Source organism: Nicotiana tabacum, chromosome 19, assembly GCF_000715075.1.
Source record: "Nicotiana tabacum cultivar K326 chromosome 19, ASM71507v2, whole genome shotgun sequence".
Taxonomy (NCBI): Eukaryota; Viridiplantae; Streptophyta; class Magnoliopsida; order Solanales; family Solanaceae; genus Nicotiana; species Nicotiana tabacum.
This window is the reverse complement of record NC_134098.1, coordinates 113,520,422-113,539,161: the sequence shown is the minus strand read 5'-3', so window position 1 is coordinate 113,539,161 and position 18,740 is coordinate 113,520,422. Positions and strand designations below refer to the sequence as shown.

Here is an 18,740-nt window from a genome sequence, read left to right as displayed (position 1 = left end):
CCATTGTTTTTGTTATCTTCTCCACAATTCAATTACTGGACTTTCTCGTCTGAAAAATACTCTCAATATAAATTTTACATAGTTAATATTGTAACATTTGGTTTACAACATTATTTTCTCTTTTACTAATATAATCTTTACATAATAGTACTGTATTTGATTTTGGTAAAAAAACATTTAAAGTTAATATAATATTTAATTTTGATATTAAACTCTTTGTCATGACTAACTAAGATAACATATGTAAAAATTTATATATTATTTTAGGTAAGATAGAGCAATACTTGTATTATAATATTTAAATAAAAATAATGTTAAGTTGTAATCATTGCATATCAAGATCTGCGTTGTCCAACTCATCCCATAACCATTTGTAAACCAAAAAGTGTTAACATTCAAGTTTTGTAAGATCACAGAACAAAAAGTGTAACACTCAACAATAGTTTTTTCTTTTCTTTTAAACTAATGTCAAAAGGGTAAATACATGTAGGATTGGGACAACAATGTCCACCTGGAATACAAAGACAGCGAAACCATCTACAAATGAGTTGCTCATGCTGCAACATGGATCTCTATTTAATCATAACCAGTTATTCTTCTCTTTTTCAACAACAACAACATATCCAATATAATCCCACACAGTGGAGTCTGGGGAGGGTAGTGTGTACACAGACGTTATCCCTACATTGTGGAAGCAGAGAGGCTATTATTCTCTTTTTTAGAGATATAATTCTGCATACTTGGAGAGAAATAGAAGACTACAGAGCTACTGAAGAAATGTTCTTTCTAATCCTTCTAGTCTAATAAATTTGTTGTTTCAAGTCAATGGAATGCTCTGCCTATACTCCACAAACCAATAAATACAGAAACCATAATCCCAAAGACATATGGCTTTCCAGCAGCACCTGACGATACGGACCTGTGCAAGATGGCACCAATCAGAATTACCATCAACAAAGAAATTCATACAAAAATAGTACTGATCGTTATCACGTCAAATAAACTTTAGCATCTCTAATATAAATCTAGCTGTCATGATTAAAGACGTTACTTTAGGAATCAATATCTAGTGAAACACTTCTGAATCATGTTGATAATTTAGAAGAAGCAAAAAAGGAAACACATTTGGTGTAGATATGGATTAGTTACTTTCATGTGCAGTTAAACATTATGCTAAAGCTAGGAATTGACAGATGTGAACCAGGAAAAAATGATGGATGAAGGAAGCAGCAATGTACATACTGAGTAAAACTATTGGAAGAACAGAAATTTTTATTAATACCGGTAAGCTTAAGCATCTGGCCTGAGTGATGATATTTACCTTGCCACTGTTGACTTAGATGTGTTGAGCCCAAATCCAAAAGGAAACAGTGGATCATAGTGGGGGTCACCGACGTTCATTGGAAGTTGATCTACAGTTTTGAACCATGTTCTTGGAAGCTTTCCAGTAAATCCATAGTCCCCAAAAAGAAGATCAGTGATACCTTGTCCTTCACTACCAGGTAACCAGGCTGCTACAAGTGCATCAATTGACGGTAGATATGGTTCAATCACGAGCGGTCGACCAGATATGATGATTACAACACACTTCACGGACGGGCAAACATGGTTAATGACATCAGGCCCAGGATCTGCTATTGTGAGAGTAGGACTGTCTCCTGCCGTCTCAGCATAAGGATGCTCGCCAACAACCACAATAGCATAGTCAAAGCCACCGGAACTAGCATACTTGCTGTCGGGATTCTCAACATAGGTGACTTCTGTTCCTGCATCTACTGCAGACTTTATTGCACCAAGGATGGTAGTCCCTGTAAATGAAGTTAATTCTGTTCAGCCATCTCTCAACACTAGTCGACTGACAATAGCAAATGGTTATTTGGCATTACCGACATTACTTACTTAGTCTGCTGCAGTTTCCAATAACCACCAAACTTTAGAGTCTATAACATTTTTCCAAATGATTTTTTGCACAATACAATTAAATTATGAGAGCAACTTCTATACTCAGTCTGCATGTCTTTTTCATTGTCATGTTAGGGTGGGGGTGGGGAGCTTATTCAAGAAATTTGAATTTTCTATTCACAGGAAGTCGTTAAATGTATTATTAGTGGTCTTATGAAATGCATCAGAAGATATAGATTGACAATACCTCCTGTATCGTCATTACCACTAAACCCCTGCCACGCAATAGTCCATCCGCCACATTGAAAACCTAAGTTATCAGCGTGGCTACCAGCGACCAAAATTTTAGACGCTTTCTTAGGAAGAGGTAGCAATGAGTCATTAGCAGTTTTCCCATTCTTCAGCAGTACGAGAGATTTCCGCACAGCTTCCCTTGCTAAGTTCCTGTGTTCCTGATCGCAAACCAGGGGTTATTACAACCACAAGAGCTGAATTTCACAATTCAAACATTTAAAAGGTATACCTCAAACTACGGACACATGCACTGAGTAAATGAGGCCTGAAATGTAAAGTATCACGCCTACCTGGCTCCCGACCTCTTTGATAAGGCTGAAATCAGTGTAGGGGTTCTCAAAAAGTCCCATGGTAAATTTAACTAACAAAATCCTCTCCACTGCATCATCAATACGAGCCATTGGGATAAAATTGTTCTTGACAAGGTAAGTGAGATCATTGATAAACTCGGTGAAATTATATGGGACCATAACCTGCAAATGACCAATTTGAAAATATTCCTGATTTAGATTGAACCCTTAAAATTTCTCAAACACAATACAGCTGAATATTAATTTACTCCAGCTCTCGAAGTACTAATAGCAGTTTTCAGAATTTAGCTGAATGTTGCCACTAAAAAGATCTTACCATGTCTATTCCAGCTAGAATGCTACTCTCAACTGAATAAGTGTAGTTGGCATGAGGTGGAGAGGTAATCCTGTCAATACCTTCCCAATCTGAAATGACAAAACCCTGGTAGATTATCAACACCAATCAGTAATATCACCTTCAAATGGTGCAACTATAAGTGATACAACATAGTAGGCATGAGCAAACACATTAAATATCAAAACTATATTTTGGAGGATGTTAGTTCCACATTTCTGTACTTCCAATGTGAAAAATAACTAGCCGCCTCCATTCCATATTTTTCAGACGAAGGGTCTACAAGCTTCCGAATTGACCACTGAGGTTTATTTAATTTCATGTCATTTTTAGAACATTACCTTGAACTTGAGTGTACCCTTGAGAAAAGTGGTAACTAGTTCATGGTTTGCATGCATCTTTTGGCCATTCCAGCTAGAATAAGAAGCCATTACTGTAGCAACACCTTTGATAATTGAGTCGTCGTAGGCGGGCATGTGGATACTTAGTAACTCATGCATGTTAGTCACGGTGTTATTCTCATTAATACCCTTAGTTGTGCCCCCATCGCCAACAAAGTGCTTTGCACAAGCAGCCACCTTATTCCTGAAAATCAGGAGAGTTGGTGGATTATTACTCAAGGGCAATCCTTTCACAGGCAGATAAATTCATAGGAACTTAGAATTTAATTACCCAGGAACCAATACCAAAATGTAAGTATAAGATCTTAACTGATTCACAAAAGGCTCGTCAAATAATTGAGAATAACTACAAAAATAGGCTTACTAAAATGGAAAACAACATTAGTACAAAGCATCTTATATTGGACCTCATTGCACCCTAGTGAGAACAAGCAAACTAAATAGCAGTCAAGGTTCCCATTAACTTAGGTTGGACAATTCTTTGCAGAATGATGAGGAAATTGGCCGTATATATAAGTTCTAACTTTCAAAGAGCAGAATATAAAACAATACGTATGGCATTGCCTTCAAAGTTTCCATACTTTCCAGCAACATAAGGTATGCCCTTCCTCGATTCATTAGGAATTTCGCCTTGTAACCCAATTATAATATCTGTCATTTCTTGAACAATCTTGGGATCTTCACTATAACTTTCATAACAGCGGCCCCACCTAGGATCTCTGCAAACCTGCCCACAGAGGTTTAAAGAAAAACTTGAAAGTTTAAAATATGAAATAAAAAAGAATGCCACTAATTGTGACAAGATAAATTAGAAATATGATGGTATCACCTACAGCGATGCAAGGAGCAAATGCATAAGGAATCCCTGTAGCTCTGACTTCAAGAGCAGTAGCAGCACCAATCCTTCGCATGAGTTCAGGGTCCCTGAAGAATAGATATTCGGCAGAATGTTCAGATAAGACCAACATCTTTTTTTTAGAAAGCAAAAGGATAAGGCCAACATCATGTCACCTTGAACTGGGAAACATTTCCAAAAATGCAAAAATGATCGTAGATGATATCAGAAAAAGCTTTTGAACATACAATACATTCATAGTTCCAAGATACAATTTACATATGAGACACAGTTACTGGGCTTAAGTTATATGAATTGCGATATATCTTGAAAAGTGATGCCATTTAGCAGAACTGTCTATTAACGGCCAATAAATGGCTGATCCCAATGTTATTTTCCCAAATGAAATTATTAAACTTTTTCAAGAAAAGAGAAATGAAGCTTGAAATTATAACTTTGATCTGTCAACACTCAACAAAGAATGTTGTACTTAAAGAAAGCATACATGTAAAATATCATTACCTAGCAGCTCCAAGCCCAACATTATGTGGAAATATGGTGGCATTGAAAACATTGTTGTGTCCATGAATGGCATCAATCCCATATATCATAGGAATCCCAAGGCGAGTTGACATAGAACCATTTTGGTAGTCATTCACCATATTAACCCAATCTGCAGCAGTAGCTTTCGGAAGTGGCTCACTTCCCCCACCACTTAATACACTCCCTAAATTAGAATAACCGAACAAAAATTTCAATTATCTGTATGTCGTACCCACATGATATGTTAAGCAAAAGTGGGAGAGCCTTTGATTGGGATTTGACCCCCTACATCTAAATGTTTAAACACAGGTAAATATAATCCATCTTTCATCTCAAAAAAGGTAAATATAATCCAGTCTATTTCCTAGTTTATTTTGACAATGGGTTATTTAGAAGATGTTAGTAATTACTTGGTTCTTAAAAGATATTCCTGGAGTTCATGCTTTGTTGTTAATTACTGCTTCATAACATCAGAATCTGAATATAAGTAAACAATTGTAAAATAAATGTTGTTTGCAGTTGATTTGCACATATAATCATTTTTCCGATCACTGGTTTTGCACTTAATAATCATTTCTTTCAGTTCCATAGTTTCATTTTTCAAAAGGTCCTAATCATTAATCAATAAAAGCCAAGACTGAGGTATAACAAAAAGATGTTGAAAACATGCTTCCAAACTCCATCGACAGCCTTTAGCGTACTCTGGATAATTCAAATTTCAATGAAGAAACTGAATCAGTGAAAACTGAAAAGGATCTAACTTTAGCTCAATTTCCCTTATTGCTCTATTCATTTCAGCTCTTTCTACTTAATTCTTATTCCATCAATTTTGCAGTTCCTGATCTTGTAGCTGAATTGTCAAAAAATGCTGGAGTAACCATGTATACTCACAACTATTAAGCTGGAATTATCAAATCTCCGACTATTAAACTGAATCTCAAAGAAAGTAACTGCTAGTAACTTATCATCATCAAGAGATGCAAAGAAAAGCAAAAAAACTAGAAAAATATGTAAAGTATACAATTATATGGATGTGAAATGTTCCTTATCCAAAATACGGATGTGAAATTATACTAATGTATTTCATAAGGATTAAACTCAAATTCTCATAAGAATCTAATTCAACCTGACATTATCAAATATATAAGAAAAGTAACACACAGCATCTACAAAGAAAAAAAAATGCAAATGATACTACTACTACTATATACTTCAAGCTCTCAAAACAATCTTCGACAATATTTAGAATCTCCAGAAACTAACAGTACAAACCGGCTATACAACCAAAAATTAAATGCAAAAGAAACAAATATATAGCGGAAAGAAATATACAAACATGGAAATGATACTTACTCGTTCAATTTATGTTATACATTTTCCTTTCTACTCTACTAAAAAAGAACGACACACCTCTAAATTTGGATACAATTAACTTTGCACTTACTATTTTACCCCCTTAATGAGAATCTTTCGGGGCGACAAGACTTTACTTTATAGCGACGCAAATGTTATGACATGTTTAAGGCACAAGTTTCAAAAGTTATGTCATGTTTAAAAGCGCAAGTTTCAAAAGTTTTAAAACTATGTGCAAATTCAAACTATGTCACATAAATAGGTACGGGAGTAATGCGACAGAGATTTGAAAAGTTACCAATATAGTAATCTTTCATGATTTTGATTGTAGCACTAGACCTATCAATCTGAGTCATCTGACCAATCTTTTCTGCAAGAGTCATTCTACCGAGAAGATCTTTTACTCTAACCTCAACTGGTTGTTTTGGGTCCTTGTACTTCATGTGCTTTTTAGCCATTGCAATCTTGCTCCAACATAGCAGCAGAGTCACAACCCACAAAATCCAGCTTTTCTTACCCATTTTTAACCTCCTCAGCACTGTAATAACATACAGAGGAATGTGGTCTTTTTAAGATAAAGCTTGGATTTTGATTGAATACCCAGAAAAATGTAAGGTAAAGGGTGCAAGAAAATGCAGAATTTGAAGGTTGGAGGGGAAAGTATAGGTGGGGAAGTAGCAGAGGTAGTGCTTATTTTATTGTAAAGGAGGGTCTGGTAAGTAAGCTGAAACTTGAGATATTCTTTGTACTCCAAATATTTTGCTACTCTTGCACTTCGCCCGTTTAATTCTCATTTATTATTAGTTGAGGCTAATTATGTGAAAATTTTAGTACGTCAATTATTTAAGGGATAAATTAATTTGTAATGAAAGAATTGTTTTATTGTGATGCAAGTATGAATAAATTATTATACATAAATTGTTTATTTAACAAAAGTATTTTGTCTTAAAATTATTCAATTCCAATATTGCTAATGCCATATAATATTTTTATATTTTATCTCGCATAAAAAATAATAAATTATCATACAACTTAATGTTCAGTATTAGTATTTCAATGGAGTGGACCAACTGACCCCTAATATTGTTCTTTAGCTTTTGTATTTCTTTTTTTTGGTTAAATCTCACATTTCTTTTCTAAATAAAGATGTGAGGTTTTCGAGAAAGTTTCGTGTGGGAACTAAAACGTTTGTACGGACTAGCTTGTGGTAGCTCATTGAGATTTGAACCAAATGCATGTTCTTTGTTAAAGAAAAAGTTTTTATCCGATCCACTTAAAATTAATTTTTTAGTTTTTTTTTGATGATTCATAATATTTGATTTTTTAAAAAATATTAAGAAGGAATTAATATATTTTTTTTTAAAATTACCCTTGGAGTAAAGAGTCTAAAAGTATTTATTATATTTTCAATGAATAAATTACGATTAATATATCAATTCCATTATTATTCAATACTAAAATATTAATTCTTTAATATATGTAAAAAAAAGCCAAAAAAAAATTAATTAAAGTGGACTAAGGAATGATCCAAAAAAAAAAAGTAACATAAGGTAGAACAAGACTATAAAAGTTACAAATAGTCACATGCCTCTAACATGAGGATTATTCAAAAGTCAAAATATTCATAATCTTGCAAGAAAATCAAGAGATTACGCATAGATCACAAAAATAATAGAACAATACTCGCATGTGTCAAGAAACCAATGTATTATAAATTATAAAGTTATAGGAGAAACTGTTTTTTTTTCTAAGTAATTTTCAGTTATAGAATTATAAAAAAATTGAAAAAACAATTTATATCTAACTAATAAAATTGTCCAAAACAAATGAAAAGTGAGGGGAAAAAAAGGAGGAAAATCATCATAAATATAGGAGTTGCAGTTGGTAACTGGCTAACTGCAACTTAAACCGAAAGTGATATAAGAACTAAACTGAAACATTTACACACTTGAGGGACCAAAGTGGCCAGATCTTCATACTATTTATTTTGTTCCTCTGTTATTCATCAAGAATCAGAAATGGCGATCCGAAAATCCCAAAAGGGAGAGCCAAAACCAGGATCCCAACACTCATACTCATATATACAGCGGACAAACTGGTTAAAAGAAAATAATGAATCAACCTACTAAAAGAATTGAGTGTTATTATGATAATTACTAGATCCAGTACTAAAATCATATGTGATTCAACCTACTAAAAGAAGTACCTTGGATAGTTTTACTATAGTAGTGTTAGAACTCACGCGATGCACGAATAATTTGATAAAATATTAATCTTATAAAATTATGATCTAATATATCTTATTATTTTAATAAATATTAATTGTTATTTTATTATTTAAAATAGTGTACATAAATATAACAAAATCTATACAAAATCAAAGAATATATATTATATAGTAATCAAATAAATTGTTTGTTCTTTATTTATTCTTTATTATTATTAAATTAGCAAGTACTTAATATTATACATTTACTAACAAAATGCATGAATATTATCATTATTAGTTCACCTAAATCAATCATCTTTATTGTTGTACTTGCTTTTAACACGAACAATATTTTTATTTTTTTTAAACTTATAGTTATACCGTTCAAAATTCTTCAATTGTCTAAATTTATCAATAAATTTCTTGAGTATTATTTATTTATTAATAAATTAAAAATACAAATATTATAAAATTATCTTTATCCCCTTTTTTTCGTACACTCTTTTCTATTATAATATTTTATTATTTTTCTCATTTTGTTTTTATTGAAATTTTAAATAATGTAATATTTTTTATTAAATTATTATTTTGAATTCATCAAAAGTATTAAGAGATAAGCCTTTTATAATTTTTTATAAAAGTCCCACCAATATTTTTAGTAATTATTAATTTGTGTTATATATATAATATAATTATCCTATGTTTAATATCCTAATAGTATCTTTATATTTTTGTATTTTCCATTATGAAATTATGAGTTCTATTTATTAACTAAATTTCCTACATGAGAAATTTAATTATTATATATATTTTTACGATATCGCTTGAAATTTGTTTTTGTTTAGTATATTTCCGTTATAACTATTTGCTTATTATGATTTTAGTTATGTGTATATGTATGACTTTTCTCATCATAATTCTAATTATAAGTCTTATATTTTTATATTTTCTCATAAATATATATATATATATATATATATATATATATATATATATATATATATATATATATATATATATATATGTATATATGTATATATGTATATGGGTATGACATTGCTTATCTAATTATACTATCCATTACTTAATATTATTAAATTGACATATAAATTTTTAATAAATTATCAGTTTAATATAATACAATGAATATAATTTTGTGTTACTCTTGAAATTTAACTTGACTTTATCCTATATGACTTTCTCAAATTATTTCGATATTTAAATTTATCAATAATATTTTAAAGTATTATTTATTTACTTAATTTTATATTAAAAAAAAGTTAAAGAGTGGTTGCATAGTATTTGTGTTATTGCTCTTCCATTTACTTGCTATCTCTCACGTTGCTGATATTATTTTTCTGGTTTCTGTTGTTGTTACAGACCGATTGTCTCTGAGCCGAGGGTCCCCCGGAAAACAACTTCTCTACCCCTCAGGGGTAGGGGTAGGGGTAAGGTCTGCGTACACTCTACCCTCCTTAGACCCCACTGGTGGGATTCTACTGGGTTGTTGTTGTTGTTGTTGTAAATTTAAAGTGTGGATAGAATCACATTATATTTATTCTCCTCTTTACACATTAGTTTTTATTCTAAAATATTTTAATTTTTTTATTTGGTATTTATCTATAATATGAATATTATTGTATTATTTTTCTAAATGGATGGTGTTGAATTAGTACAAATGTTAAACGGAGAAATTCTTTTATTATATGTCTTAAATCTACTAATAAATGTAATAATTATTATTTTTGTATTATTTCAATATGAAATTAATCCGACAACCAGTTTAGGTTCATGTCGGGTCGGTCGACTACGGAAGCTATCCACCTTATTAGGAGGTTGGTGGAACAGTACAGGTATAAGAAGAAGGATCTACACATGGTGTTTATCGACTTGGAGAAAGCATATGACAAGGTCCCTAGGAAGGTGCTCTGGAGATGTCTTGAGGTAAAGGGTGTGTCGGTAGCTTACATCAGAGCGATCAGGGACATGCATGATGGAGCTAAGACTAAGGTTAGGACTGTGAGAGGCGACTCAGAGCATTTTTCGGTTGTTATGGGATTACACCAAGGCTCTGCGCTTAGCCCATTCTTATTTGCATTGGTGATGGATGCATTGACAAACCATATTCAAGGGGATGTGCCATGGTGTTTGTTATTCGCTGAGCTAATTGATAAGACGCGAGACGGTGTTAACGGGAGGTTGGAGGCTTGGAGGCAGGCCCTCGAGTCTAAGGGTTTCAAGTTGAGCAGGACTAAGACAGAGTACCTGGAGTGTAAGTTCAGCGCTGAGTCAAGGGAAGTAGGCAGGGACATAAGGCTTGGATCACAGGTCATCCCCAAAAGAGGTAGTTTCAAGTACCTTGGGTCGGTTATCCAGGGAAATGGAGAGATCGACGAGGACGTCACTCACCGTATAGGGGCAGGCTGGATGAAATGGAGGCTAGCATCTGGAATCCTGTGTGACAAAAAAGTGCCATTGATACTCAAATGTAAGTTTTATAGAGTTGTGGTTAGACCGACCATGTTGTATGGGGCAGAGTGTTGGCCGGTCAAAAACTCTCATATCCAGAAGATGAATGTAGCAGAGATGAGGATGTGAGGTAGATGTGCGGGCACACTAGTACAGATAAGATTAGGAATAAGGATATTCGGGAGAAGGTGGGTGTGGCCCCTGTGGATGACAAGATGCGGGAAGCGAGACTCAGATGGTTCGGGAACGTGCGGAGGAGAAGCCTTGATGCCCCGATGAGGAGGTGTGAGCGGTTGGTTTTGGTGGGTACGAGAAGAGGTAGAGGGCGACCTAAGAAGTATTGGAGTGAGGTAATTAAGCAGCATATGGCACGACTGCAGATTTCCGAGGACATGACTCTTGATAGGAAGGTTTGAAGGTCAAGCATTAGGGTTGTAGGCTAGGGGTAGTCGAGCTTTTTCTACTTCATATCGGGGGTGAGGCAGGTTTGATAGGGTTAATCTTAGACGATTAGGTATTAATGTTGAGTCCACACTATCCTTTATATTTATCATAGTCCCGGGTCTTAATTACTGGTTATTGTTATTGCATGTCATCTATTTTATGGTTTTTATGCTTTTATTACTATTTATATGATTTTTGCTGACTTTACTGATGAATTGTCTCTTCTTATTTTATTTGCGTCTTTCTGAGCCGAGGGTCTATCGGAAATAGTCTCTCTGCCCCATCAGGGTAGGGGTACGATGTTACACCCTGTGCGTCCCAAGGTGACGTAATGAATATGAGATTTTTTAATCATTATTTAAATAATTTTAAAGTCATAATATGGCTATATATGATGTTTGGATAGAAAATATGAAGTTTGAAAAAAATCGGATTAAAGTTGCGGAAAAACCGACTAAGAATTTGCCTTGTAACAGAGCTTTTTGAAAAATAAATTTCGTGTTGTATATGAGGTCTTTTTAAGACATATTTTATACCAAATTGAAGGTCTTGGAATTTAGTTTCCAACGCTCTTAACCGTTCATTCATATGACATCCAAATAAAAAGATATAATCGTCGGAAGATGGGCGAATGAGAGTGTGCCAAGCTAGCACCTCTTTGACTTTTTAAAAGTTGATATATATATATATGTCTTAACTCGTCTCTCTCTTCATTTTCACATAGAACCAGACCATAGAACACCATAGAACCTGTCTTTGAGCTCTCTAGTAGTGTTTCAAAGAATAGTATCATCCCCGGCACGGAATCAAGAAGCGATAACATTAAAACGATCCCTACGATGTAAGTATCGCTATATAGTCTCTCTTTTTCTTTGTAGTTTGAGTTTTGGAATGTATTTAATAGTTAATAAAATTCCTAATTTATGTATTTAAGTGTTTAAATATCAAGGAATGTTGATAAATTCATTTCCTAATAGTTAGAACTCATGGGACGGTGATCGGAAGCCGTGGGTTTGAGTTATTTGGCTTGTAGTAGACTATTTTGTGGACTGTTTTGTGGGATGTTTCGTGTTGCCATTGGGCTGTATATTTTTATACTGTTTAATGGAGTTTTGGAGGACAAATGGTGTGGAGAAACACCATATAATGACGGAATAGTGGGCTGGTCGTTCGTCGTTACATTTCTTTTTTTGTTTGACACTACTTTGGTTGTCGTTTTATGTATGAAGTGATTAGAGTGTGTGGGCTGTTTTGTGGTATATTGTGATGGAGATAAGGTTGTAAAATGATGCTTACATGTTGTTATTGTTGGGTTGTTATTGTTGTTGCTGGTATATGGTATTGGAGGAGGGCCTAGTTACAAGGGAGGTGCTGCCCAAATTTACGTAAACAAGCTACTAGTTTAAGTTGCGGACTTAGCCTTTACTCAGCACTGATTTTGAATCTCCTTATGATGTGGTATATTGGGTTGATTTGTTTGAAAAATTTCTTGGAAGGTATTAAGGATTTAATGGATTTAAGGTATGTTAAGGATATCCCTTCTTCTTCTTTTTTTGGCATGATCCAAATGATACAAACGAAACGAGCAAAATACGCAACTTTCATAAATGACTCTATTCATAGAAATACTAGGGGTGTCTATATTCTTGAATCCCCATGTGAATTATTATTATATCCTCTATTCATGGGTCTCAGAAAAATACATATTTGATAAAGTTTGTCCGAAAGGCATATTGATTTTATGATATTCGAGAAATCTTATTAATGTATTTCTTATGAATTTCATGCATTTATACATGTACATTGACCTATGACCAGAAGGTGTTATATACGCGTATATTATATGTATATGGGATATGTGAAAAGGTTACGGCATTGTATATGCACCACCACCTGATCAGCTTGTATACGTTGATAATTTTGCCCACAGTGGCTGAGATGATATGATGGGATGCCCTCAGAGGCTTGATGATGTTATGTATGCATATACCTGTGCATGGTATGGCATTTATACGCACATGCATTACATTATAAATTTTCATGATTCACAGAGCTATTCATAATTACAGGTTGAGTTCTTTACTCCATGTTTCTTTCATGTCTTTTATATACTACTGTCATGCCTTACATACTCGGTACTTTATTTGTACTGACGTCCCTTTTTACTGGGGACGCTGCGTTTCATTCCCGCAGGTCCCGATAGACAGGTTGAGAGTTATCCAAATAGGCTATCAGCTCAGCGGAAGATGTTGGTGCGCTCCATTTGCTCCGATGTTGCTTATTTGGTCAGTATGATTCAGACGTGTATTGTTTAGTATGGTGGGGTCCTGTCCCGACCTTTATTGTAATGACCCAACCAGTCATTTTAACTTTTAGAAACCCGTTCCCTAAAATAAAACTCCCCGAATATGTTTTTATTAATTTATGACTCGCGAGGATGGTTGGTTCGGGATTTGGAAGTGTGTGGGTTGAAATCAGAATACTTGGTTCCTTAAGTTAGCTTTAAATGGACAAGTTTGACTTCGGTCAATATTTTGAGAAAACGACCCCAGAATCACGATTTGACGGTTACAATAGGTTCTTATGATAATTTTAGACTTGGGCATATGTCCGAATCGGGTTTTTGATAACCCGGGAGCGTTTTAACGCTTAATAGTAAAAATCAACTATTTGAAGGTTTAAAATTCTTTAAATTTGGTTTGGGGTAGGTTTTTGAGTAATTGAAGTCCGTTTGGAATTCCGAGTTTGGGAATAGTTCCGTATAGTGATTTAAGACTTGTACGCAAAATTTCGTGTCATTACGAGTAATTTAAGTATATTTCGGCGCATTGGAAGTAAATTGAAGAACTTGAAATTCTTAAGTTTGAATCAATTTGGTTTGAGGTGTGATTCATAGATTTGATGTTGTTTTATACGTTTCGTGAGTTCAAGCGAGTCCGTTTTATGATTTCAAACTTGTTGGTATGTTCGGGCGGGGTCTCGGGGGCCCCGAGTGTCAACCGGACGAGGCTCGGACCAAGTTGGAAGTTGGGAACCAAAACTGAAGCTCCCAGCTACTATCAGAATCGCACCTGCGCTTGGCCAGTCGCAGGTGCGACACTCGCAGGAGCGGCAATAGCTCGCAGGAGCGAACCTCGCAGATGCGAGTTTTTGTGTGCAGAAGCGGAAAAGGGAAGGGGCAAACGACCGCAGATGCAGATGATTTGCGCACCTGCGAACACGCAGGTGCGAAGCTGTGTGCGCAAATGCGACCTTGGCCTAGGCGAGTGGAACTCGCACCTGTGAGGAATTTCCGCAGGTGCAAAAGCCGCATGTGCGGTAGTCTTCCGCAGGTGCGAAAATGACTGTTGGGCAGAATGTGTTAAAAATCGGGGCTTAGTCATTTTGAGCCCATTTTCTTCCATTCTTGGTCGATTTTGGAGCTTTTTGAGAGGAGATTTTAACTAACAACTTGGAGGTAAGTTAATTCCATACCACTTAAGTTAAATATATAGATTATAGGTAGATTATAACTAGTAAATCTTAGAAATCAAGGGTGTAGGTGAAAAACCTAGATTTTTATAAAAATAAGATTTTAACCACGAAAATAGTTATGGAATTGGGTAGAAATTATATATTTAAATTCTTGAGATTATGGGTAACGTATTCATCTAAAAATTTTCAGAATCCGAGCATGTGGGCCCGGGGTAAATTTTAGAAATTTTACCATTTTGGATAAGGTAATTTATTTAATAGATAAATTTCGAATCATTTAGCATATATTAATTATTGTGTATAATATTTGGATAGTTTCGGATCTTTCGGCGTCGAATCAAAAATTCAACACGACATGGTAATCGAAAAGTGGACTTTGAGACGAGGTAAGTCTCTTGTCTAATCTTGTGAGGGGGAAATTACCCCATATGGATTAAATTGAATAATTGTTGCTAATTGCCGGGGCTACGTACGCACGAGTTGACGAGAGTCCGTACGTAGCTACTATTATTGCTAAAGTCCGGGTAGTTTAGGACTCAAAGCATGAATTACTTGTGTAAATTATATTCCTTGTTTAATTAATATTAATTGATATATATGAATATATTGTGAATTGTTAGATAAAGATATTAAAGGATGGAAATCTCATATGCTTGATTTTCTATTTAAATTAATTAATTATTAAAAAAAATTGTTCTTCCTCTCGAATTTATCTTATAATAAATATACTCTCCTTCCGGATGTACATAAGAAAATGTCCTCCTTTCTTGTGGAGCGGGCCGAACGCCTCGACAGGATAGATGTATCTATGGATCATATCGCATGTCCCTCGGCAGTGTACACGACACTCTGGATTGGGCCGTACGTCCTCGGCAAAAATCGTGCTTAATAATAATAATTACACGATACTTTAATTGTTATTTCAAGCTTGCAAAGCAAATTGATAAATTGGAGAATCCTTGAAATTTAATGAATTATTATTCCTGCTTGTTAAGGAATTAATTGTTATTCCTGTAAATGAGATTAATCGATAAATTAGAAATTATTTGAATTTAAGGAATTTAATTAATATATTGAGAATTGTTGCATTTGAAGGAATATGTATATTTCCGCTGGTTAAATAAATTATTGTAAATTCTGTGAATCATGCTGATTTAGATATTCTAGTTGTATTGCAGTTATTATTATTGACCCATAGTGAGTGTCAAAGTCGGTCATCTCGTCTCTACCACTTCGAGATTAGGCTTGATACTTACTGGGTACACGTTGTTTACGTACTCATACTACACTTGCTGCACTTTTTGTGCAGGACCTGAGGCAAGTACTAGTGGGGGACCTATCGTCTTACACCCACGTTATCCAGGGGCATAGTGGTGAGCTGCCTTTCTGAGCTGTTCTGCAGCTACTAGTGTCTCTCCTTGTATTTTACATTCTGTCTATTTCTATTTCAAACAATATTTGAGGTTTTGTATAATCTACTAGATGCTCATACATTCGTGACACCAGGTCTCGGCACACACATTGGTAGAATTTGGTATTTTATTATTTCTTGGTTTTAAATTTTGTCAATATATGCTTAATTTATTAATTTGGCTTGCCTAGCTGTAGTGTTGGGCGCCATTACGACCTATAGGTGAAATTGGATCGTGACAACATGGTATCAGAGCACTAGGTTCACGTAGGTCTCACAAGTTATGAGCAGGCCTAATAGAGTCTTGCGGATCGGTACGAAAACGTCTGTACTTATCTTCGAGAGGTTATAGGGTGTTAGAAAATTACCTTTCTTCATATTCCATCGTGCAATTGATGTAGTTCTAAATATCCTTCTCTTATTCTCTCTCAGATGGTGAGAACGCGCTCGAATGAGGTTCTAGGCCAGGGAAGAGCTACTCCCCCAGTTGCTAGAGGCCGAGGCAGAGGCAGAGGGAGGACTCCAGCCCGTGGTAGAGGGCGAGGACGTCCCAGGACTGTTCCAGTTATGCCGCCAGTGGGTCCAGCAGAGAACCCCATTGTTGAGGAACAAGATGAGGTGCCTGTGGCAGAGCCAGCTTCGGTGGATTTCACATTTGCACCGGGATTTTAGGATGTCATGGGTCGTATGCTGCGGTTCATGGACAATATGACTCAGGCCGGTTTATTTCTGGCAGACCCAGCCATATCTCAAGTGGGCGGGATAGCACAGACCCCTACCGCGCAGGCTCATGGACAGGCAGTTGCTGTATATCAGACCCAGGGTGCACTACCCATGGGTGGAGCCCAGCCAGTGGCAGCAGCTACACCTGAGCCCAGGCTAGCTGTAGCCGCCGATCCTCAGAAACTATTGGACCGATGGACTAGACTACATCCTCCTGTCTTTGGGGGTGAGCGACATGAGGATCCACAAGATTTCATTGATCGTTGCAAGGATAGACTGTACAACATGAGGATATCGGAATCCCATGGGGTTGATTTCGCTACTTTTCAGCTAGAGGGTAGAGCCCGTAGATTGTGGCAGTCTTATGTTCTTGACAGACCAGTAGATTCTCCTCCCATGACTTGGGACAGGTTCACCCGTATCTTCCTGGACATATATATTCCACCCTCCCAGAGGGAAGAGTTGCGGTTTCAGTTTGAGAAGCTCAACCAGGGTCAGATGTCAGTGACCGATTATGAGGCGAGATTTTCTGAATTATCTCGCCATGAACTTATGATACTCCTTACTGAGGCGGAGAGAGTGCGGAGGTTTGTAGCTGGTTTACATACTGGTATTCAGGCCACTATGGCTCGAGAGGTTGAGAAGGGTACTTCTTATGAGCTAGTTATGGAGATAGCCCGGAGGATTTAGGGTGTGCGTCAGCGAAGCCGAGAGCACATTATGAGAGATAAGCGGTTCAGGTACTCTGGAGAGTTCAGAGGTGCTCCGTCTGGGGGCAGAGGTCAGTTCGTGAGGGGGCAGTCTAGCAGACCCCCATTTCCAACACCACCACCTCCTCGGGGTACTCTAGTGCGACCTTATCTCAGCGCTATACCAGAGAGTTCTTACCGCCCACCAGCTATTCAGGGTCCTCCCAGTGGGTATTCAGGTCCCCAGGGCCAGACTCTTAGTCAGCAGCCCATCGCACCGAAGAGTTGTTACGAGTGCGGGGATCCCAGTCACATGCGAAGGTTTTGCCCCAGGCTTCGGGGTAAACTAGTACAGTAGGGTCAGCAGCCTATGCTTACCGGACCAGTTGCTCCACCAGTAGTCCGACCACCAAGAGGTGGAGGACAGGTGGGTAGGGGCCGTCCTAGAGGTGGAGGTCAGCCAGGCGGAGGCCAGTCAGTTGGCTCTCTAGCTCGGTTCTATGCTTTTCTGGCTAGACCAGATACAGAGGCCTCAAATGATGTGATTACATGTATTATTTCTGTTTGCGGCAAAGATGCCTCAGTATTATTTGATCCAGGATCCACGTATTCATATGTGTCATCTCTATTTGCTCCATTCCTGGGTGTTTCTTGTGAGTCCTTGAGTACTCCTGTTTATGTGTCCACTCCTGTAGGCGATTCTATTATTGTGAACCGGATCTACCGGTCTTGTATTATTACATTCTGTGGTTATGAAACTAGAGTAGATCTCTTATTGCTCGAGATGATCGATTTTGAAATTATTCTGGGTATGGACTGGTTATCTCCATATCATGTTATTCTAGATTGTCATGCCAAAACTGTTACCTTGGCTATTCCGTCTTTGCCTAGACTGGAGTGGAAGGGTTCATCGGTTAGTTCATTTAATTGGGTTATTTCTTTTATAAAGGCTTAACACATGGTTGAGAAGGGTTGTTTGGCTTATCTAGCCTATATTCAGGATACTACTGCAGAGACTCCGGCTATTGATTCAGTGCCAGTAGTTCGGGAGTTCTCTGATGTATTTTTTCCAGATCTTCCAGGTATGCCACCTGATCGGGATATTGATTTCTGTATTGACTTGGCTCCAGATACTTAGCCTATATATATCCCACCGTATCGCATGGCTCTGAAAGAATTGAAAGAATTGAAAGAACATCTTGAGGAGTTACTAGCCAAAGGGTTCGTCAGACCGAGTATATCGCCTTAGGGTGCACCGGTATTATTTGTGAAGAAGAATGATGGCACAATGAGAATATGTATTGACTATCGCCAATTGAACAAAGTTACTATTAAGAACAAGTACCCA

The 18,740-nt window shown here is 36.3% G+C and overlaps 1 protein-coding gene across 1 annotated transcript; it reads right to left on the bottom strand.

Moving 5' to 3' along the window:
• Positions 1-427: 427 nt before the first annotated feature.
• LOC107822434 (uncharacterized) lies at positions 428-6,690 on the bottom strand. The gene is made up of 10 exons (XM_016648984.2): positions 6,272-6,690; positions 4,600-4,804; positions 4,076-4,166; positions 3,824-3,969; positions 3,183-3,426; positions 2,824-2,928; positions 2,487-2,669; positions 2,150-2,354; positions 1,322-1,808; positions 428-919 (listed from the first exon to the last, which is right to left on the bottom strand). Exons 1-10 carry the CDS (start codon positions 6,492-6,494, stop codon positions 823-825), a joined length of 1,986 nt encoding a protein of 661 aa, XP_016504470.1. The 5' UTR covers positions 6,495-6,690; the 3' UTR covers positions 428-822.
• Positions 6,691-18,740: the final 12,050 nt, after the last annotated feature.

Coding starts and splice junctions, on each gene's coding strand:
- LOC107822434 (XM_016648984.2), bottom strand. CDS start 6,494: ATGGGTAAGAAAAGCTGGATTTTGTGGGTTGTGACTCTGCTGCTATGT. Junction 4,167..4,599: donor GTTGGGCTTGGAGCTGCTAG/GTAATGATATTT, acceptor TCTATTCTTCAG/GGACCCTGAACTCATGCGAA. Junction 1,809..2,149: donor TGGTAATGACGATACAGGAG/GTATTGTCAATC, acceptor CTTCATTTACAG/GGACTACCATCCTTGGTGCA.